Genomic DNA, 22,303 nt, shown 5'->3' on the forward strand with positions numbered 1-22,303 from the left:
CTGAACACCTTCTCCTCCAGCTCCCTGACTCACCTGGTGACGCTCAACTGGGGGTGAGGGAACGGCCCCATCCTGTCATTACCGGCGTGTTCCCTGCCCTGCGATACACCAGTGAGTTTGGTGGGTGAGATGAGAAACCCTTCTGGAAGCCCCAGATCAATCCTGTCCACATTCCTGCTCCCGCCTACAGCCCTCTGGCAAAAATACAGCACAACTGACTTACAGCCCTCAGTTTGTTTCTGTGCTTGATGCTTACTGCTGCTTATTCCTGGCCTTGCTCTGGCATCCCAGGCCCCTGTGTCCAGAGCAAAGGCAGAGTGGGGGGGAGTGGGACTGGAAGAATGCCCTGCGACCTGCCAACAGAAGGATTTGGGTGTGCAGAAATACCTGGGAGGGAAGTGAGAAACAGATCAGGGATCGGGAAAAGGAGTAGACGGATTTTCTCTCTGTGTGGAGAACAGGCTGTGGCTGCAGCCCTATCAGCTCTGGAGCCCCGCCAGAGCCAGTGGAGCCCCGCCACAGGCCCGGAGCCCTGTCCGAGCCACTGGAGCCCTGTCAGCCCCCCCAGAGCCCTGTCAGTCCCCTCAGAGCCTCGTCAGGCCCAGAGTCCTCTCAGAACCCCCAGAGCCTTGTCAGCCCACGGAGGCCAGTCAGTCCTGGAGCCTCGTCAGGCCTAAGACCGAAGCCCCCTGGAGCTCTGTCAGCCCCCCCGCCCCGGAGCCCTGTCCCGGAGCCCCGGGGCCACCGGGCAAGGCCGCCCGCGCCCGTCCCGGGCGGCGCCATCGAGCCGCGGTGACACCAGCAGCGGCCCGCCCCGCGCCCCCCGCCGTTCCCATGACGACACGACGCCCCGCCCGCCCCCGCCGCTCCCCCCTCGTCATTGGCTGAGGCCAGGCACCTATGGCCGCGAGAGGCATGCCGGGCCCCGCCTATCGTCGCCAGCCATTGGTGCGCGGCCTCCGCAGCGCGCGGGGATTGGCTGCGGGCCGGGGCGGCTCGGGGCGGGCGCAGGCGCGGTGCTGTTATTGTTCCGTTGTGCCGCCCGGCGGGTGCCTCGCGCCCGGCGCCGCTCCCTGCCCGCGCGCCGCCGCCATGCCGGTGAGCCCCGCCGCGCCGGGTCTGCGGCCGCCGCGGGGAGGGGACGCCCGCAGCGGGGGTGGCGGCTGCCGCTGGGCTCGGGGGGCGCGGTGTGACCGGCCGAGGGGGCGGCGGCCCGGCCCTGGTGCCGTCCGGTTCCTGTATTCCTCGGCCCGCCGCTGACAGGAGCCGCGGCGCCCGGCGTGGTGGGTTCGCAGGCCTCTGCTCCCGTCTCCGTCTCGGCGCGGGAGCCGCCTGCGCCGTGGGGTGGGAAATCGCGGGCGGCGTGTGCCGTCCTGTCAGGCTGAGCGGGGCCGGGGCGGTGCGGGGCTGCGGGTGGGGTGAGCCGAGCCGAGCCCCCCGGCAGCGGCGGCCCCTTGGCAGGCAGGGGCGAAGGCCGGCCCGGCCTCCGCTCCCGACCGCCTCGTGATGCTGCGCTGGCGCGGCCCGCTGCTGTCAGCGCACGGCGCGGTGAGGCGGACGGCCCCGGCTGGGGGAGCGGCGGGTAGGAGGAATCCGGGTGGCGGCTCCGGGCTGAGGTCTGGCCCGGGCGGCGTTTCAGCCTGCGTGCTTTCCCCTGGGAGGCTGTGGATGGCAGCGCAGTGGCGAGGTAGCGCGTGGCTCACCGTGACTCACTAGTTCTGTAGCTGATTTCACAAACTCTTGCACCTGCGGTGGTAGAGTACGGCTGTAGGATCCCTCCTGCAACAAGATGGGCCTAATCAGCTCACTGCTTTCACCAGAGCAACAGAAGCTGTTTCTGGCCTCTGCTGAGGCCTGAGAGGAATCTAGGCAGGTGGCAGCTGGTGGGAGAGGTGCTTGGAAACAGGGTTTTTTTCCTGTTGACATCCAAGATATCTGCTTTAGAAGTAGTTAAATGCTCAGCTACAGCACCAATCACCAAGGGTGGTGTCTTAGAATGTACTAGATCAAATGGGTTTTAGATTTATTTAATCAGGGGAAGCATGTGACATCAAATTAGTCGGTGGTGCTTCAAAATTTGTATTTGTAACTACTTCGCAAAAGAAAAAGTTTGTGAGGTTTTATAATGCAGCATTTGACTTTCCTAAATAATTAAAATTCAGCAAGTACACTGAAGCTTGTAACGTAAATGAATTCCCTTCAGCCAGTGCTCACTGGTATCTGCTTATGTCATCTGTAAGGTTTGAGACTTGTGTGCTCCAGTGAGAGAGCATGGTCAGTGTTAATGTAAAAGAATGGCACGGCTGCACCTACTTCCAGCAAACTGCTCGCGGATTGTTTCCAAGCACAGAATTGTTTCTTGAAGAAATTCATAGATGATATTGAATGTGAAATTCTCAAGTTTTACTCAATCAGTTTCCACATTAGCAAACAGAAGAAGATTGCATTGACTGAGTAAGTGTATGTTATTCTCTCAGCTTTAATTATAAAACGGTCCGGTTTTAAGTACCCCAGTTCATGATCCTATGGAGATGTATGCATCTACTTGAGTTGATTCAGCAGCGTTTGTGCTTAAACACACGGGTATGTTAACAGCAGTGTTACAGCCTGTGTATTTTTTCTTTTTTAATAATTATAGATCAACAAGCCTGAGAAGCTGGACAAGCCAGAGAGCTGTGACAATGTCAAGGTTGTTGTTCGATGCCGGCCTCTTAATGAACGAGAGAAAGCTACAGGCTACAAAATGGCAGTCAATGTAGATGAAATGAGAGGAACTATAACTGTTCATAAAACAGACTCATCCAATGAGCCTCCGAAGACATTTACGTTTGACACAGTGTTTGGACCAGAGAGTAAACAGCTGGATGTCTATAACTTAACTGCAAGGCCTATTATTGACTCTGTCCTAGAAGGATACAATGGTAAGTCGCTTGTTGTTTTAAGTCAAGGATCCCATCTGCTATTCTTAGCATTGTTAAGAGTTCCTGCTGATCTTATTTAAGAGAGTTTCACCTTCTGAGTGCTATAGCCCTGTATTGTTTCTGTTGTGGCCTCTAACTTAAAATAGCCTGAAGGTACTTGCTGTTCTGAGTACTTGGTGGTTGTACCTACTATGATATGATCGTTAATAGTGGGAGATCCATGATGAGCAAGACGCAGCTGAGGTCAGTTAGCTGTATGTTTTTATTTTGTATCTTCTGTTTGCAAAAGATATACACTTTATCTCATTATCAGAATTCTCAGTGACTCTTCACTATACAATTTCAGTAACCAGGCAGCTGCCCCGGTCCTGCAGTAACTAGGTATGCATACCAGACTTGTGCATATAACTGCTGCGTTTTCTCCTCTAAACTTTGCTATTTTAAACTAAGATGACTAGTTAAACACATCTGCCCTACCCCACAGATAATATGTTGCTTCCTACAGCTGGGAAGAGTATGACCGTGATTTGTGTGTGTGTCTGTTATGCATGCAAATGATTATGTAAAGGAAAGCAGATGCTAGTAAGGAAGCAAATTACTGCTTTCCATAACAGTATGCTATAAACAACAACAGATTACAAAGTTTTTAAAGGTTTGTAAAATGCCTAATAAGCTCTTGTGCTAACACACCCAGGTTTCAGCCGATTAAAATTAATTGTTCAAAAATAAATGGTTGAAAGCTGCCCCAGGGGAGGTTTAGACTGGACATTGGGAAGCATTTCTTTACCAAGAGGGTGGTCAACAGGCTTCCTGGAGAGGTGGTTGATGCCCCAAGCCTGTCAGTGTTTAACAGGCATTTGGACAATGCCCTTAATAACATGCTTTAACTTTTTGGTCAGCCCTAAATTGGTCAGGCAGTTGGACTAGATGTCCATTGTAGGTCCCGTCCAGCCGAAATATTCTACTCTATTTGGCTTTTCCAAACTGTAAGGTCAGTGGCTTGACAATCAAAACTTGAGTTTTCAGAAATGCTAGGCTAAACTTAAGGACCAGTATATTTCTGGAGTACCAGAGTCTGGGATCTCAGTAAATTTTCTGGATGTCTTCCTGTGCAGGCTGATTATCTAGTCCAAGCTGTAGCTGCTTCTGCAGGTTCAGAACTAGGCTTGTGCTGTGGCCTGTGTTGTAGAAGCCTCACACTGTTTCTGCTGTGGCTTAGAGCGCTAGCAATAGCTGTTTTTGCAGTTGGTATATAATGATCTTCCTCTAATTGACCATGTTATTAATTGGGCTTGCCTTAATTATTTGTGTGTGAGACCTAAGAGTCCTAGCACTCCATACTTTAATCGCTCTGCACAGTTAAAACAAGCTGTCTTTTTCTTGGGTATCTTGCAGGCTGGATAAAAAACAGTGGCTCAGTCCTGCTTGCTGTGGTTGACCAGCATTTCTGTTGCTCCTAGCCTTGTACAGTATCTACCGGAGTAGGTGGAAACTTTCACCTCCATAGCAATAGAGGTGTTTAGTGCCATCAGGCTAAGAAGGGGTGAAGTAAAACTGCAGTTAGCAGCTTCTTAGAGTTTGCTCATGTATCTTCTTATCCTTCAGGTACTATTTTTGCATATGGGCAGACTGGAACAGGCAAAACTTTCACCATGGAAGGGGTCCGAGCAGTTCCTGAGCTTAGAGGCATCATTCCCAATTCCTTTGCCCATATATTTGGTCACATTGCCAAGGCAGAGGGGGATACAAGGTAAATGGCTTCTCTTCACTGCTGCTGTCTTTTGTGTGTCCATCTGTAGTAGGAGCCTGACCTTGACAATGGCAACTGAAATGGTACCTCTGGCCCTAGCTGAAAGACTCCTGCTTAGGCAGTTCTTAATGGGGTAGCAGGATTGTGTTGGTATATCACTGCATTTCCTTTGCACTCTGTGCGTGTGTTTGTCAGACTTCAACAAATGTCTTACTAAGAAAGCTATCCAACTGTTTGTCTTCAGGTTTTTAGTTCGTGTGTCTTACCTGGAAATTTACAATGAAGAAGTGCGGGACCTTCTAGGAAAAGACCAGACACAGAGATTAGAGGTGAGCCTGCTGTTCTGAAAGTGAAGTTCGCTTTGATTCAGGGAGGAATATCATATTTTAAAGGCTAGAGAAGCACTTGAAGGGAAGTGGCAGATAGGGCTCCTCAGCACATGTGCTATTTCCTTTAAGATACAGTAGCTGGATATCACTACTGACATCTCTGAATCTTTTCCACTTGGTCAGCTGCATAGCGAGAAACTGGCTGTTCCATCTGAGTCAATTTTGTGCCTGCAGTTCTACCCTGAAGGCACCTTGGCAGTCTTTCTAGGAATGGGAGACTGAGATTTGAAGTCATTATTTGCCACTGGGGGAAACCAGTGGAATATTGTCCTGCACGGGTCTTGATTCCTTAGCTGCTCTGATTCTGAGTGTTGGAGTGTTTTATGTGCAAAGCAGAACCTGGAGGAGTAAATCACTGTACTATTACAGCACCACTGAAATTTGCTATCGTGGGTCTCCTAAGGATGCTCCATCTAAACTGTTTCTCTCTTAGGTTAAAGAGAGACCTGATGTGGGAGTTTATATCAAAGACCTTTCAGCTTATGTCGTAAACAATGCAGATGATATGGACAGAATCATGACTCTGGGCCACAAGAACCGTACGTAGCCTTGCTGTGGGCAGGTTTATAGCTCAGTCAGAACAAAGGTCTGGTTATGAGACCACAGTAAGAGATCCTAGTTCTAATGCTGGAAAGATTGTTCAGCTGAGCAGAGCAAAAAGAGTATCTCCTCCCAAACCCTTTTTGTGCAGGAACAGGTAAAGAAGGCTGTGCCTCCCACATTGGCCAGTGCCAGCCGGGGAAATGGCAAAGGGGAGGATGCAATGAGGGCAGTCAGCATGTCAGAACTACTAGTGTGTGTCTTGGTTCTTTTCCCTCTTCGGTTCTGATCAGGATGAACAACAGTTAGCCCTGTGCTGCGCTGTGAGCAGGAGGTGGTTTCTGTTTTCTGGAAGACTTCTTAGCTAAGCTCGGATCTTTTTATGATCTAAAGTTCTGATTACTACTGTTGTTCTTGGTGTGGATTGCTGTGTTCTTGTTTCTCAAAATACAGCTGTTTTCAGGGATCAGCTGTGAATGCCTTAGGCTGCTGATCTTTGTAGCCTTAAAGAAACAGATGAGAACTACTGCTGCTCTTGGGATGGGGTCTGTGGTTGGCTTAGAGCTACAGCAGGCTGTAACACTTCTGCTAGTCCAGACTGGAGATGTGCTGCAACTTCAGTGCCCAAGAATACAGTTTGCTGCTGAGTCTGAGCATCCCTCTTCCATCTTCTGAAAAACAGGGTTGGGTAAAGAGGTGGGGATGAGTCTCCTTTGAGAGCGGGAAGAGTGTTACAGGAATGTGTGATTCCTTCTAAAGACGACATTGCTTTTTCCCTCTATTAAAAGGTTCTGTTGGTGCCACAAACATGAATGAGCACAGCTCTCGTTCGCACGCCATCTTCACTATCACTATTGAGTGCAGTGAGAAGGGGGTCGATGGAAACATGCACGTGCGCATGGGCAAACTGCATCTTGTTGATCTTGCTGTAAGTAGGACCAGCTGGGTCTGCCATAGCATGTGGTGGGCATCGCTCCTCATGTATGCACTGTTGAAGGCACAGTAAAGGGCATGTCCCCTCTTTTCATGGCTAAAGCCCAATTTCTGTTTGACGCCTGACTTCTGTGAAGTATTCTCTCGGGGCCTGAAATCAAGAGGTGTACCAGGAAGAGCCTTTGGTGTAGCTAGAGCCTGTCCCAGTAAAAAAGCTCTCTTGCTTCTATAAATTAATTCTTAAACGGATAAACTACATTGGAAGGAGCTCTCTGGTCAGTAGAACTGGGTCTTTGCAAGATGTGTTTTTTCTAGAAGGTTGTGACCATGCAGTTCATCCATTGCACATTCCCTCCCTCTGTCACTCACTTTGAACCAGTGTAATTGTGCTGGTAAAACGTGTCTTTAGCCCAAACTTTGCACTGGAGTATCTTTCCTTGGAGAAGATGCATAAAGGGGAAACTAAAGGCATTCAGTGTTTGCATGTTAACTTTATTTACATGATGTATAGGTTGCTCTGTGAAACTTCAGAATAATTGTGATGTTGCTTTTCTCCCTTGGTCTGCTGATAGGAAAGGCTGGAGATGGTGCTTAGCAGCTCCAGCTGAGGTGCCTTATAACTGCTGACTTGCTTCTCATGAAATTTTTCTTCACGGGGACAAAATCTCTGTTTTCCCAGCTATATTACTTTGAGCAATCCAGAGTTTGCTGGGATTGAAAGCTTCAGTTAAGACCTGTTTGACTTTAACGATGTCTGAGGTACTTAGCCAGGCTCTCTAATAACGGATGAGCTGGTTAGTGACATGGCTGCTAGCAAGACTTCAGGTGTAGTTGATCCTGTTTGGAGGAGAGAGATATATGAGGGGATCTGCTGTAACTCCTGCTTCTGCTTCCTGTTCCCATTCCAGGGTTCTGAAAGACAGGCGAAAACTGGAGCCACAGGGCAGCGCCTGAAGGAAGCTACTAAGATCAACCTCTCTCTGTCGACGCTGGGGAATGTTATCTCTGCACTGGTGGATGGCAAGAGCACCCATGTGCCCTACCGTAACTCCAAACTTACACGGCTCCTTCAGGATTCTCTGGGGGGCAACTCCAAAACCATGATGGTAAGCTGAGAGATGCCCTTTCCAGTGCCAGCTGTCAAGCTGCATTTTTACAGGGATAGCATGGTGACTTTGCCATGAGAACAGCCTGGCATTTACCTCTTTAATTCAGAGCTGTCTGCAGCTTAGACAACCTTTTATGTGCATCTCTATCTTTTCTCTTTGCCTCTGTACAGATGAGGTTCTAAACACAGTGCAAATGTACACATGTGCATGAGACTGAGTAGAAGCTGTGCTTGGGTAGCCAGAAGCAGCACGAAAGCTTGGGAAAAGGGTAGCAGTGTGAGATTGGTGGAGCTGGGGATGGGTCCTTGTGAAATTACTCGTGCTGGGCTCTGACGCTCTGTCCTCCAGTAACTTGGTCTTCTGTGTGTCACAGTGTGCAAATATTGGACCGGCAGACTACAACTACGATGAGACTATCAGCACTCTCAGGTACGCAAACCGAGCCAAGAACATAAAGAACAAGGCCAGGATTAATGAAGATCCCAAGGATGCTTTGCTCCGCCAGTTTCAAAAAGAAATTGAAGAGCTCAAGAAAAAACTGGAAGAAGGTGAGCTTCCCCTTCCTCCTAGTGTTTCTCTCTCTACCGATGCTCATTCTCTTGGAACGTGAACATTCTTTGCTGTTTGAAGATGTCACACGAGTTTGGTAGCTGGGCAGTGTCCTGGCTTCGCTTGCCCCGCTGGGCTCCAGGAGCAGTGTCCCATGGGTGGCGGCGGGGGCCCGGCTTGCCCGCTAGGTGGCACTTGGCACTGGGATGAGGTGACGGCTTCTGGGCTGCATTAGGCATGCCGGGCTCTGGGCATGGCTGGACATGGTGTAGGGAGTTAAAATGTGCCATAACAAAAGGTCAAATGTTTTCCCTGTTCGAGGAGGAGGGATGCATTTTTCGGGAGAAAAATGAAGGAAATTTGTGGAGCTAGAACTGGCTTTCAAACAATGCATAGAGAAACAAAAGCTTCTTAAGTCCTGTAACTTCATGGCCTTGTGACACTATTAGTCCATCAACATCGAAGGACCCTGCCAGAGGGATCCTTACTAACCAGTGACCTTGGCACAACATCTCTCTCCAGAGAGATGCTCACAGCAGAGAACAGCTGTAGCAGTAACTCTGACATGGCTTGCTGTTCGGCGTCTGCCCTGTTCAGGAGAATCAGCAGATAGTCAGTAACACTTTCTTCAAGGGTTGGGAGCTGGGTGTAGCTGTTTCATCCCTGATGGGCTGAGGGTGGCTTCTTAAATTTGAGACTTGAAGCTACTGAACAAACAGCCTTATGTTTGCTAACATTACTGGGAGGCCAGGAGGTTAAATGTTGGATTCTATTCAGTTTGGTTTCCAAACTCAACCTGAAACATCAAGCATTGTGTTTGCAATGGCAACAATGATAAACGCTTGTGAAACTGGCCACTTCCTCAGTTAACAGCCATCTAGCTTCATGTATACAAGTGTCTGATTAAGTAGCAAGTCTGTGTGAACTTTGTTCATCTGACCATTTTCTCCTCCATCGGAGATGGAAGAGAAGGTATGGGGAGATCCTGCTTGGAAAACTTTGTAGCTTAACACTTGAGCAGTGCAAGGATGCTTTATTTCCTATGAAAAGCACCCACTTGAGCTTTAACATAGACACACTGACTTGACAGCATTCAATTTCTTACCTTGATTTTCCTTAAGTTTCCTGAGCCATGGCAAGCTGTCTGTCTGCTCAACAGTTAATGACTTCTGCAGGTGCTCATAAGCTGATGTCAGACACTGCTGGATTTGGACAAATGGCTGCTGTCACAGGTACGAGCTGATATGAGGTGAAGGAAAGCACATCAAAAAGCACACTCTTCTCTTCTAGGGGAAGAGATATCTGGTTCCGAGACCAGTGATTCTGAAGAAGATGATGAAGATGACGATGGGGAGATTGGAGAGGATGGGGAGAAGCGGAAGAAGCGGCGGGGTAAGGCAGTTAGAGACACCTGTCAGTGCCACTAATCTCCTCTTATCCAGGAGCTGGTGTCAGAAACTGTAGCCAGAGCCAGGCGGGGAAAAGTGGAGGTGTAGAGCCGCCCTACTGCCGCTGCAATTATCATGCCTCTCCTAGAAACGGAGCTATTTGGTGCCGACTTTGTAGATGGACAGCTCTGAACCTGTGTAGTATCTGCTTCCACTTGGGTAGTTGTGCTTGTGGTAACATCCTCTTTTGTGGTGGCTCCCTGGTTGCCACAAGGTGGCTGTGTATGGCTTGTGACTGGTGGTGTGGAACTTCCCCTGCTCCCAGAGGTGGGAGGAAGAAGACACCAAAGATAAATGGTAGGCAGATGTGTGTTTTTATAACCACGGGAATGGTCAGAGGGGAATTTTGGCTGTGGTTTAGGCAAAGGATTCATCTGTCTTATGGATGTTCAGTAACTTGACTCTTCTGGTGTCCTATTTTATGTTGGTAGAGGAAAAACTTGACCTTTGGGTGTCTTTGTGCAAGCTGAAAAGCTGGGTGGAGCTGCACATCCCTTGTTTGGGAGCACTCTGGAAATCCCATTGTGAAGTTTGCTTTGTCCTACACCAGTGTTAAGTTACTGCATAACATCTAAACCCCAAGGGATGTTGCTGAACCTAGAACTGCAGGTCACCGTGTACTGTGGGATGCTGTGGCTTCCAAGGAGGTTGCTATGCCCCTAGAACCTCTCTGATGTTTCTTCATAGGGAGGAGATAAGTCAAGCCCAGTGCTACATCTCAACTTCTACCTTTTCTAGTAAACTAATCTTGACATTCAAACTGCCTTCCTGTCCTGAAGCACCCAGATTTGTTTAAAAATTCCTGTTGCAGCATTCTTGCTTCAGATGCACTTTCTTCATTTTGGTATCTGTCCAAGTAGAGTTGTCAATGACCTTTTGTCATGCCTTTGGTAATAGTTGTAACAATTTTTACTTCATTTTTCACCTTTTGGTAATTTCTAGAAGCAAAAAGGTTGACCACTGTCTCCATGAAGAACTGAGTCCTGTCCAAATCTCCTCCCAAGAGGAGACCACCTTCAAAATGCTGCTTGAAAGGAGTAGAGGGCAAATAACTGTGACTTACTAAACTTCCAAACAAGCTACTCTAAGTTCTAAGGGTGCTGCTCAGCAGGAGTATGCATAGTAACTGTCCCTGTTGTAAGCCGATTCTGCCTGCCAGAGGGAAAAGTGCACATTGTCATGTACATAAGACTGGAAAGGACTCCTGGTCCCTGAATCCTCTGCTACTGCAGATATCCACAGCCTTCTCTGCTATGATCTGGTTTTCTGTGCTGTTGTTGCTTGAAGTGGAAGCTGCCTTGGCATGTTGTTTTAAGCTGTAGTCTGGTTAAGGTGGGTTTTAACTGAAGTGTCTTTCTGAGCATGCTATTTTGTGCTGGGAAATGGTGGCTTTGCAAGCTGAGCCTGGGAGGGATCCTAGCAAATGCTTCCTAATGGGAACTTGGGCCTTTTTGAACTAGGTTGCTGGCCCTTCTGGGTTTCTTTCCTTTAGAACTAACTTCCCATCTGCATGTTTCTTCCTCTCTGGGTTTTTCTGTGGGACGCATTTCTGTTTTCCAGGCAGTAGCAGCAGCAGTAGTTCAGACTCCACATGCTCTGTCATAGAGAAACCTCTGGATAAGTCCTTCACTAGTGAGTGGGAGCTCTTAAGTCCTTTAAGCTTTGGCCTTTCCATAATCTGCACACTCCATTTTGCAATGCTGCACTCTTCCCTGCTATGTCCGTTGGAAAGATAAACCTGAACTTTTAACTCTGCTAAAGCATGCCTTTCCTTTGCTGCTTCCATGCTTGAAACAGTTGTTCAATGTGCGCATTGTTAGCCAGACATGTAAGAGAATAGGAAGCAATTTAGTGTGCTGCTTGAGCAAGATTTAAAGACAACTGAGAAATAATAGGTTAAAAATCAGTATGCAACTTCTGTGTTAAACACTCCCTCTAAAATATCACAAAGTCTGAGCTAACTTTTTTACAGGAGTTGCTACAATATGAGTTCATAAAAAGGACAGCTAGACAGGTGAAATGGGTTGTGCTATGTTATGTTGGACTTTGCCTTCTCAAAATTAGTTTTGGAGAAAATGAATGGAGCAGTCAACAATCAAACAACATGAGGTTTATACTTGCAAGGAAAGTGTAGTAACGCTTGGTTGATTGGCTTTATTTTGGCAGATACTTAAACCGCCAACACCACCGAGGATTTTTTAACTGCTCTGTGACATTAAGATCCTGGTCACTGTGGGACTTAGTTCAGAGGAACAAGGGATCTAGATTTTGGTCTAGCAGTGAGGAAAGTCTAGTCTGCTCCTGGTCAGAGAGGGCTCTGTGCCTTTAAAAACCCTACAATCAGTTAGTGATGACTGAAGAAATAAATCATATCTCAGGACTCGGCTTGTAGGGACTTCACCCACTGTCGTGGTATTCCTGTATAGATGCAGTCCACTCTTCTCCCTGTGTGGAGAGAGAGTCTGGAAAGTATTGCTGTATAGTTCAATCACATTTATACTAGTTATGTTAGAGGAAAGCATCAGCTCAGAGAAAGTGTGGTAGCAGGTTAAGAAGGGTCACAACCTAAGGGAGACCTTTGGTGGGTTGTATGATGGTAGGCTTGGAAATCTGCTTGCTTAAAACTTGCTCTTTCAAAGCTTGCTTGAAACCCGAGTATTTTATTTGGATGAGGACAGTTAATAGCAAACCGCTGATGTGGCAGTGGGTGGATGAGTCCATCTTCTGCCAGTTTGGAGACAGCTCTTGTGGAAGTTGCACTGGGCTTTTGCTGATCAGGATAAGTGTGGCTGTATGTGGTTTGGGATATTAACTGTCTTCAAGTGCGACCCTTTTGCATGTGGTGTCTTTCATTATCCCTTTCCTGTCCTGCCTCTTTTGCTGCACTTGCTTGAATAACCAAAACTGGCTATATACCTCTATGGAAGCATCAGTTACTGCAAATTAACCTACTAATACCCCGTGTAATTAAATGGAGGAAATCTTGTGCTGAGACTCCCTATGTGCAACTGTCATGTATCTTGCAAAGAATTGGCTTGGAAGCTTGGTTAAAACTTAGAATGAGTCTTCTGTATGCTAATATTTTACAGGTAATATAAAAGAATGGGCTATCTTGAGCTGGGGGGGAAGCATTAATTCCCTTATTGAAGAAGAAATCTACCCTCTTTAATTGTTACTTAGGGCATGATCTTTGCGGCAGGCTCATAATGTTACATTTAGATTCTGCATTGCATTGAACGGGCAGAAGAATGCCAGAGTGAGCTGAAGATTATCCTGGATATGCAAAGCACTCTGAAGTACAGAAACTTTCTCTGCTTTAGCATAAAATCACGATGCATTAATGTTTGCTCTAATGGAGTTTTTAGTGATGATGATCCTGTGTTTTCTACTCTAGAAACATGCATATGAAATTAATGTTTGTTCTGATGTTGATGATCTTTGTCCAAAACGATGAAAGCAATAATATATTTTCTTTCCTCCTCTTTTTATGCATATGCTGCCTCTCTGCGATTTGCTTTCTACTTCTTCTTAATGCAAGATCAAGCAGGTTGGTGTAATTGATTTCCACCTCCTTATAATACAATTGCAGAGCTTGTGAAAGGGTCTTACAACTTGGTTTAGTTCACCTTTTTCTCCTAAACTGAGAATATATAGGGCTGTGTACTAACAGTAAGAAGCCTTTATCTGGCTTATCTCTTTATATGATGAGCTCTGTATAGTACTTTCAGAAAGCTTCTTACTCAAAGACTAATTAGAGAGGGATTTTTCCACCACAAATCCAGAAATAAGTGCTTATTACCTGATTCCAGAGTTTAGCAGATGGAAACGAAAACACTGTTTGCTGTAGTGCTAAAGTCCTTACCTTGCCACAAAACTAATTTTCTTGTGTGCATGAACAAACATGTATACAGATATGTACATATGTGCATGCACGTTTACAAATACGGTGCATTTTGTCTGTCTGCTAGAGGTCATATATGTATATAAATGAAGCTGAATGCCGTGAAGACTGGAGGGGAGGGAACCCTTTTACTTAACAACTTCCTCAAGCATGTTCTGACCATATGCATTATGTCACTGTGGAAAACAGTCCCTTGATTGTCAGTGGCTTCTGTTAGTTTCTAGGCATCTAGATTCTACTTTTTTCTTCCCCCCTGTGTCTGGTGAGGAGCAAAACAAGAAAACGAAGGATTTGCTTATATGAATAAAGGGAGATTTTGGATGCGTGGGAGACTTGCGGATTTGAGGAAATGCACGTAGGCTGGGCTCGCTCTCACTCCAAATAACCGCCGAGGATCTCTGTGTTCATCTGCCTTAGGTGCTCTTGGGATTACAATGGAAGTTGGCTAAAGACTTGTGGAGTAACTTCCAAGAGCAGCAGCCTCACACTTTGTTTCAAAATCACAAGTGTTTGGGACCAACCCTTCAGGCTGATAGATTCAACGAGTTGCTCTGGCCACTTCCTTTTTGACCCTCTATGAAATGTACCTGGTTTGCTGTAGTAGTAGTGTTGTAAAGATGAACTGATAAGTCACAGCAAACCTCAGGAGTTTCAAATCTGTGGGCAGTCACTGTTACATAGATCGAATACCATCAAAAAGTTTCTTTAATTGCTTGTTTTCTTCACAGAGCTGTTCTGAATTTCCCTAGTTTCTGTATTTTCATAGTAGTGCGTTCTTAAAATAGCTACTTGCTGACTTTGCAATAGGTAACTCCATAAGGAGGACAACGAATGAGGGGTGTGGTGGGGATGCTAATCTGAAATTTGAGTATGTAACTCTTGGTAGCTTAGCTCTTGTAGCTGTAGGTCAAGGCAGTCTTCCGTTTTCCTTCACGTGGCCTAACCTACAGAGTTAGAACATCTGAGTTTCCAGCTCAGACTTCTCTTTAGGCAGTGTTCCATCTCAGTGTTCTTCATGTGTTTTCTATTTTGGGGGCATTATGTTATAGTGTTAGTTATATAGCGTTCCTTCTCTGTAGGAACTGGTGACAACTGGTCAATGTTAAAATGGGATTTGAAAGACTGAGTTGTGCCCAGCTTGGAGCTGGCATCTAATTAAATTAATTTTTAAGTGCAAATATTGAATCTGAACTTGGAAAAAATGCTGTGATACAGAGGCTGTCTTATTCTTCTGTGAATTAATTTGTTTTCCCTATCTCTTCCAAAGGCAAAAAGAAAGTTTCCCCTGATAAGATGGTAGAGATGCAAGCAAAGATTGAAGAGGAGAGAAAAGCTCTTGAAACTAAGCTTGATATGGAGGAAGAAGAAAGAAATAAAGCCAGAGCTGAACTGGAGAAGAGAGAAAAAGACTTGCTTAAAGCTCAGTGAGTACCCTGCTCTGAGCAGTTTGTGTGGTTGTGGGGGTTTTTCCTTCCTTAATCTACAGCTCAGTTATGGGTATCTGGAGGTGCATGGTGAGGTGCCTGTCAAACTTTGTATAAACTGAACATCAGCTCTTGCTATTATCAAAGTGAAAGAGGAGCTTACTCTGCTTGTGGAGTTTAGAGCAGATGCAAAAGACAAACTTTATCCTTTTGCCACTTCTTTCTTCTCTTTATCTAGTTGTGCAAGGTAGCCTAGAAACATAAATGAATCCTCCAAAGGCTGGAGACCTGTGAAGAGCAGCAGTACTGCTGTACTGCTTGGTCAGTGGGCAAAAGCTGCATAGCAAGCCAGGTTTCCTGCAGCACACTGTCACAAGCATGTCATTTTCGGTGTAGGGGTTCTCAGCTCTGGAGCTGAAAAGCTGCTGAAATTGCACTGGCCCACGCAGGTGGGACAGTCCTGCTGTCAGAGCCTGCTCCAACAGCAGCCAGAATTCCTGGTTTGCATCTCAGCTGCTCTGCCTTGATCTCTGTTCACTCGCTTCCATTCCTGCAGCTGCCTCTGGGCATAGCAGTGCTGGCAGGGCCCTCGGGGAGGGGGTGCCTTGGGTAGCCTGGTAATACCGCTGGTGCCTCGCAGCCCCTCATGGAGGTACTTGCAGCAGGAGAGACTTCTCTGCTGACCTGGTTTTGCTTGCGAGAAATCGATGGGAGCTGGAGCTCAGGGAACTCCCTGCATTCACTTGCACTGCCTTACCCCCATTTAAACCCTTGGCAGCAAGACGAGTTTTTCCAGCCCTGTGAATGCTGTCTGGGCTGTAAAACTGAGCTGGACCTGCTGCCTTGTGAGCATTGTAGGATAGGAAGTTTACACATACCTGTCTCTCTAGACAAGAGCACCAGTCCCTGTTGGAGAAACTGTCTGCACTGGAGAAGAAGGTGATTGTGGGAGGAGTGGACTTGCTAGCAAAAGCAGAGGAGCAAGAGAAGCTTCTAGAAGAATCAAATATGGAACTGGAAGAAAGAAGGAAGAGAGCAGAACAGCTTCGCAAGGAGCTTGAGGAGAAGGAGGTGGGGTTATATGCTGTAGTAGTTTCTCCTCTTGTTCATACTACTGCAGATAGTTTCTTTGGTTATGTTAATGTGTGGATGTCTGTGCTAAATGTTGCACACAGCAAGAGCGCTTGGACATCGAGGAGAAGTACACCAGCCTCCAGGAAGAAGCACAGGGGAAAACCAAAAAGCTGAAGAAAGTTTGGACCATGCTTATGGCTGCAAAATCGGAGGTTAGTGTCTGAAGTCCTCAGCCTGTGATGATGTGAGAGACTATAGCTGGGAAGGGTAATCCATCAGCTTTGTAACACTGGAAAAAGTGCCATATATTTAGAAATGTCTTTCTGTGCTGTCGATTTGGCTCATGTAATTGAGAAAGATCTAATTCAGTCTGGTGTCAGAGCTTCACAGGGGCATGTTGTAGAGCTTTTCCCCAAGCCAGGCTGAGGGTGTATGTGTGAGACCCTAAGATATTCAGAACGCCAGGGAAAAACACTGGTTATTTCTGAAACAAAATAGAAGTTGTTTGCTGGCAGCCCATCTCCTGTTTTGCAGCAGCCCAAATGCTCCTCTGCTCTTAGCTGTGTGTCCCTTCTGCCTGTTGCCCTTGTTATCTCTTCCTCAGTCACACTGGATCAATGCGTCCTTTGGCTGGTATCTAGAGTTCCTGTTTCATAAAAAGTGCATTTTGTCTTTGAGATCAGAGATTTTCCTTGACATCTTGCCAGGGATGTAACTTATCTGCACACTTTTCATGTGCTTTTGGCTGGTGAAGAGCTTGGATTGGCAGAAGGCCAGTTTTGTTTTTGTGAAACTGAGAACTTAATGCTATTTTCAGCTGTCTCTGAGCTGGAACGTTTCAGAGGGTTTATTCTTCGGAGATAAATAGTCTAGTAGTTATAATCACAGTTTGCTTTTTTTCCCAAAAACCTCATAGGCTGAAGACTGTTCTCTTTTAGGCTGCTACCATGTCTTAAGCTAGCTCTGATGCCTCTCAAATGCCTGGTTTGTCTTCAGATGGCAGATCTGCAACAAGAGCATCAGAGAGAGATTGAAGGACTACTAGAGAATATTCGCCAGCTGAGCAGGGAACTTCGTCTTCAGATGCTTATCATAGACAACTTCATTCCTCAGGACTACCAGGTAAAGACAAAGAACCTAAGCCTGTGACGTAGGACTATGCTATGCATGCTCAGCTCCCTAGCTTTTATTCTGTCCAACAAGTGGAATGAGTTGGCTTCTTTTCTCTTCCTGAGGTATTGACAGTGAACTGATTGACACTTGTCTGCTAGGTTGTAGCACAGACGAGTTGGCATGTGTTGCTGCGAGCCTTTTGTTTGCTGTGGCTCAGCCGAGCAGTGCAACTTGGTTGCATTCATGTCTTTGTGCCAGTGTCTGGATTGTTGGAACCAGCTGATGTTAAAGTAGGAAAAGATGCTTTTGCCAAATGACTCTTGTAACCTGGTGGACTTCTGCTCAAAGTTCAGTGGGAAGACAATCAGAGGTAGTGCATCTGGCTCCAACAGCACAATGATGTGAATAATGAATGCAGAACGACTTTTTTGTATTTCTCAGGGGTTTTGATAACTTTGGCTACAATTCCATGGTTATGAAATCTGTTTTAGGGAAGCAGTGTGTAATGTGTCAGGGGTTGTAAGCAGAGGGATATACTAATCTCAGTTCTCTTGCAGCATATTTTCCTAATGGTTTAAAAAAACCAAAATCATGTTCACCATGTATTTAACTGGTGTAGTCACTGTGTGCTCATGTTCTGGGTCTGTTCAAAACTTTTTTCCACTGTGCTTGAAGTTCTGCTTCTAATGTCTGATATTAATACAAAGTAGTAAGGCTGGACTTGGAACTCTTCACTGCTTCTTGTTTTCTTTGTGAGCCCAATATCCAGAAAATTAATGATGAGCTTCAATATGATGCATGCTATTTGATAGAAATATAAAAGCTATTTTGCTTAATCTTTCATTTTTGTCCGTATTACAATGTATGATTATTGCTATCCTAATGGCACTGGCATAATGGGAAACCCATGCTTTAGTGAGGACTCCAATGCATGCAATTCAGGAGTGGTATTTTTCTCTTCTATAGTGTTCAGAGTGTAAATAGGGGTTTTTGAACATGGTATGGCTGTCCTGATTAAAAACAACTTGGAGCAGTCAAGACTGTTCTTAAGCAGCTTGTCCAGGCCTTCAGGGATGTATGTTCTGGAAAATGCATCTGGAGTGTAGGTTGTGCAGGTCTGTAACAATTACCATTCTGATTTCTTTCTAGGAAATGATTGAAAACTATGTTCACTGGAATGAGGACATTGGAGAATGGCAGCTGGTAAGCTAGCTGACTGGCTCATGTACAAGCTAATGTTAGCACGAGCTTCTGCAGTGTTTAACTGAGCCCACAAGTAAATTGATAAAGCTGTAGTCGGTTTTACTGTGCACAGTAGATTTTACTAACAGACCTTTCTTTCTTTAAGAAATGCGTTGCATATACAGGAAACAATATGAGGAAACAGACACCTGTCCTGGATAAAAAAGAAAAAGATGTGAGTGACTCTTTATAAGCATGTATTGAACTGCAGAGGTCTAAGTTCTGCTGCCTGTGCCTACCACTCCATATTCATGGGGAAACTGTCCAATTTCCATTTTCTTTTCTTTTGAAGAGATGAGTCATTCTAGTGTTACAAAAGGACCATTGATCCGTGTATAAAATGATTCTGATGGTTTTGGTTTTGTGGGTTTTTTGGTTTTTTTAGCCCTTTGAAGTGGACCTTTCCCATGTTTACTTAGCTTACACTGAAGAAAGCTTGAGGCAATCTCTGATGAAGCTGGAGAGGCCGAGGACTTCAAAAGGAAGATCCAGGCCCAAGACGGGTAGAAGGTGAACAACTTTGGAGTATCTATATGTAATGGGGGATTTATCCAGGGGAAGGCTTAAGTTTGTGCATGCAAACTTACCATAAGTCTTCAACACTTGCTTAATGAGAAGACAAAATGCTAAAATTTTGCCCGGTATAAAGTTTACTGGTGCCAAGCGTGACAGAACCAAGCTGAAATCTCTTTACTATGGTGAAATCTTGTCCAGAAAGACTTGTCTGGGGGTTTTTCTGATGCCCTTTTGCTGTATTCTCCTCTTCCAGCTTCTTGCTTTATTTTACTGTGTTCTGTGGTTCAGTTTAACAGTAGATGCATTGACAGTGCATCTGCTGTCATTACTGGAGAGTAATGTGCTGTTGGGAGAGATTTCGGCGTGGGTTTTCTTGGTTATTTTTGTTTGGTTTTGACAAATGCTTGTGGAAGAGTAACATTGTGTAGTTTTGACTTGAAATGTGGCTGGTCCCTGTCTTTCCTAAACAGCATAATGATATGTGTATGGTGTTATTTTTCCTTTCCTTTCTGCTCTCCAAACAGAAAACGTTCGGCAAAGCCAGGAGCTGTCATTGACTCTCTGCTGCAGTAGGTGTGACCTGTTCAGAATTGCCGTAAAAAATCAGTGAGTGTTTAAGATTTGGCCAGAATATGGAATTCAAGAGATGGCACAGTTTGACATGGCTGTAAAATCCATGCCTTGCTGGTATGGATCTTTATTTTAAAAAAATGTATTTTTCCTTAGTTGCCTGTATATTGTATGTTATATTAACATAATATTAAACTGGTATATATGATGGTTGTGAAATTCTGTGTCAAACGTGTTGTGCAGGGAAGCTATTGTTGGCAATCCTTGTTGAAATGTATAGAAAATAAGGGTTCTAGATGTGTGTTTAAGTGCTAGACATGTTAGCTCAAAACGGTTGAAATTCTAAAATTTAAGGCTGGTAAATCTGATTTATGCCCTGCTTTGCACATAACTGGCAGCTTTCACTATCGTCCTCTGTTGCACTGATCTGTGTTTGAATGTGGTTGCTGCAAACTTTTGAATTAAGAGCATCAAACCCTTTTATTTAAATATTTCTCACTGTGGCTACTAACCTGATTGTATTGCGTATCAAATACACGGTCCTTTTCCCTTCATTTGCTGTCTTGCTGTACAAAGGAAGTAGTTGGGTGGGGGAAACATGAACTACAAAAGTCAGACTTCTGGGGAGGGACCATGCTCTGTTTAAGTGCAACAGAAAACAAGTGTCTAGTGCTTTTTTTGTCTATTTGTGGGTGATCTGCTGGCACTGTGGGGAGCGAGGCCTTTGCAAAGACAAAAGAGGGCTTTTTTTCTTCCTTTTACAGCTGTGTTGCAGCACTGCTTTGCCTGCTTTTCATGCTTTTGAGATGGCATTCTTTAAATGTACGTGAATTGTTTTGTAATCTGAACAGCAGAGATTATTTAAGGGGAATGCTATAATACTAGGACTTGGCTTCAGCCTTGGGACTGTGAGCGTTACGGCTCCATCTTCTCATCCCTGGCTAGAAGGGCACCCTCTAAACTGAGGGTGAATCTGGCTCTCCTATATTAAAACAGGCATGAATTGCCCAATTTTCCCAGAACAGTAACATCCCCTGAAATAGCTGATGCTGTTTGTGTTCCTGTGTAGATTGTATCGTCTTGGGTTTCTGGCTATGCTCTGATGAGAGGAAAAAATTCTGGTCTCTGATAACCATTTATTTGTGGTGGCTGCTCTTCTTCGTTGATATTATGCTGCTAATAGACACGTATCACTTTAATACATTGCTTTTGTGTCACAGAGGAAATGCATCTTCTTTGGATTGCGTGTGCTTTATAACTCGTGCTGGAGCACATCAGCTGCAGGCATCTTAAGAGTTCCCGTGCCTGAGTGGTGGTAATAGCTGTAACTTCCATGTCATCTTAGTGTTACTTAGAGGTTTAAAAAGCTGTGGTAACTAATAGGAGAAATCGAGTCCTTAAACATGACAGAAAGAACAAGGCAGCTCCTTAGGTGTCCTGAGTTCTTGCTAGTAGCCACATTTGCAATTACCAGAACGTTCTTGTGAAGTACTTAGTGTAGTTAAAAGTTGATACCCCTTTCTTACTGTCGTGGTGCCTATTGGATGTACCTTGTGACTCTGTAACAGGTCTGTAAACAGGATCTGTAATAGTTAAAACTGGTCTTGTAAGGGCATATGTTGCTCTGGAGATATAGTCAGTGCTATTCTAAGTGAGTTGTAAGCTTTTCCCTGTTTTTTAAATGTGTTTTTCAGGATCATGACCTAAGAGAAGAACATACTGCCCTGTATTTTTTGGGGGGGAAGGAATGTCACCTGAGTTAATACAAAATCTGGCTTTGTCACCTAAGTTCATAAGATACACGTGCAAACACTGGCATTTGTTTTCTCTAGCCTAGCATTTAGAGAGGTAAATACTCAAATTTTTGCCTGATTTAAGCTGTAGTTGGTTTTGCCCTTGAAGAGCTGACCTTACTCTGAATGTGCTTGGATGGAGTTGGCTTATTTCGGGTTACATGCTTGTCATCAAACAAGACAGACCGAAAATGGCTTAAATGCTCTTTTGTGTTAGGCCTTATGTCAGTTCTCAGTCCAAGCAGATAGGTGCATAATTTTGGCCTGTACTGGTTCTCAGAACCAGGGATAACTGTTGTATTTCCCTTGCATTTCCTTGTCTTGTTGTGCTAAGGTTTGGGTGATCTGTTTTTAAGGCAGTTTCTCCTGATCTGTGCTTTCAAAAAGACCATTGAAAATTCTTTTACCTGACAGACATCAGTGGCTTAAAGATACTACTGTGAACCATGACACTGCATTTAAAATATTTAAAACTTAATTATAAAGGCGTATGCTTTACGATTTAATTAATGTTACAGTCCTGCTGCTGAAAACAATAGTACTCTACATATTTAAGTGAGCCTGGGGGCAGAGAAAATGCTTAATAAATAATTGCTTGTATACCTTTAACTGGCAGATTGGAGAAACTGGTGGTAATCCCCTGTTACAGGGGCTCGGGGAACAAGTTACTGCTTTTACAAGAGGACTTTAGGTGGAACGCTATCATGGTTGTGATGTTCTATCAGCTTGGCTTCCCTTTTAACTGGCGTGTTTTGTTGAAGTTGTGGGAACTTTCTTGTGAAACCAGGGAGTCTGGCTTGCAGGTTTATCGTATGGGCCCCCTCTGTAGCCCTGGACAATCTGTGAATGTCTAATGGGTCCATAACGTGTTGTAATGAGGAAGGGGTTTGGTTTGTGTGGGTTTTCTAAGAGCTTAATACAGCCATTCTCATCCCAGGTCAGTACATGCTCTGGTATTTATCAAAAATCATATTACCATAATATATGTATTGTGTGTGCTCATCTTTGCATCTTGCTACCAGAAGATTCCC

At 45.2% G+C, this 22,303-nt stretch overlaps 1 protein-coding gene across 1 annotated transcript; it reads left to right on the top strand.

Annotated features, from left to right (window-relative positions):
- The first annotated feature begins 1,066 nt into the window (after positions 1-1,066).
- KIF3A (kinesin family member 3A) lies at positions 1,067-22,134 on the top strand. Its single transcript, XM_059825636.1, has 19 exons — positions 1,067-1,098; positions 2,639-2,921; positions 4,527-4,671; positions 4,916-5,000; positions 5,494-5,599; positions 6,389-6,528; positions 7,442-7,639; positions 8,016-8,190; positions 9,482-9,583; positions 11,200-11,271; positions 13,178-13,186; positions 14,808-14,964; positions 15,855-16,035; positions 16,140-16,250; positions 17,035-17,160; positions 18,301-18,354; positions 18,500-18,568; positions 18,779-18,903; positions 19,434-22,134. Exons 1-19 carry the CDS (start codon positions 1,093-1,095, stop codon positions 19,480-19,482), a joined length of 2,193 nt encoding a protein of 730 aa, XP_059681619.1. The 5' UTR covers positions 1,067-1,092; the 3' UTR covers positions 19,483-22,134.
- Positions 22,135-22,303: the final 169 nt, after the last annotated feature.

This window comes from Gavia stellata, chromosome 16, assembly GCF_030936135.1.
Source record: "Gavia stellata isolate bGavSte3 chromosome 16, bGavSte3.hap2, whole genome shotgun sequence".
NCBI lineage: Eukaryota > Metazoa > Chordata > Aves > Gaviiformes > Gaviidae > Gavia > Gavia stellata.

Bases quoted from the DNA above. Each gene is read 5' to 3' on its own strand.
- KIF3A (XM_059825636.1), top strand. The intron at 16,036-16,139 runs GTGGGGTTATAT...TGTTGCACACAG, and splicing joins AGGAGCTTGAGGAGAAGGAG to CAAGAGCGCTTGGACATCGA. The intron at 17,161-18,300 runs GTAAAGACAAAG...ATTTCTTTCTAG, and splicing joins TCATTCCTCAGGACTACCAG to GAAATGATTGAAAACTATGT.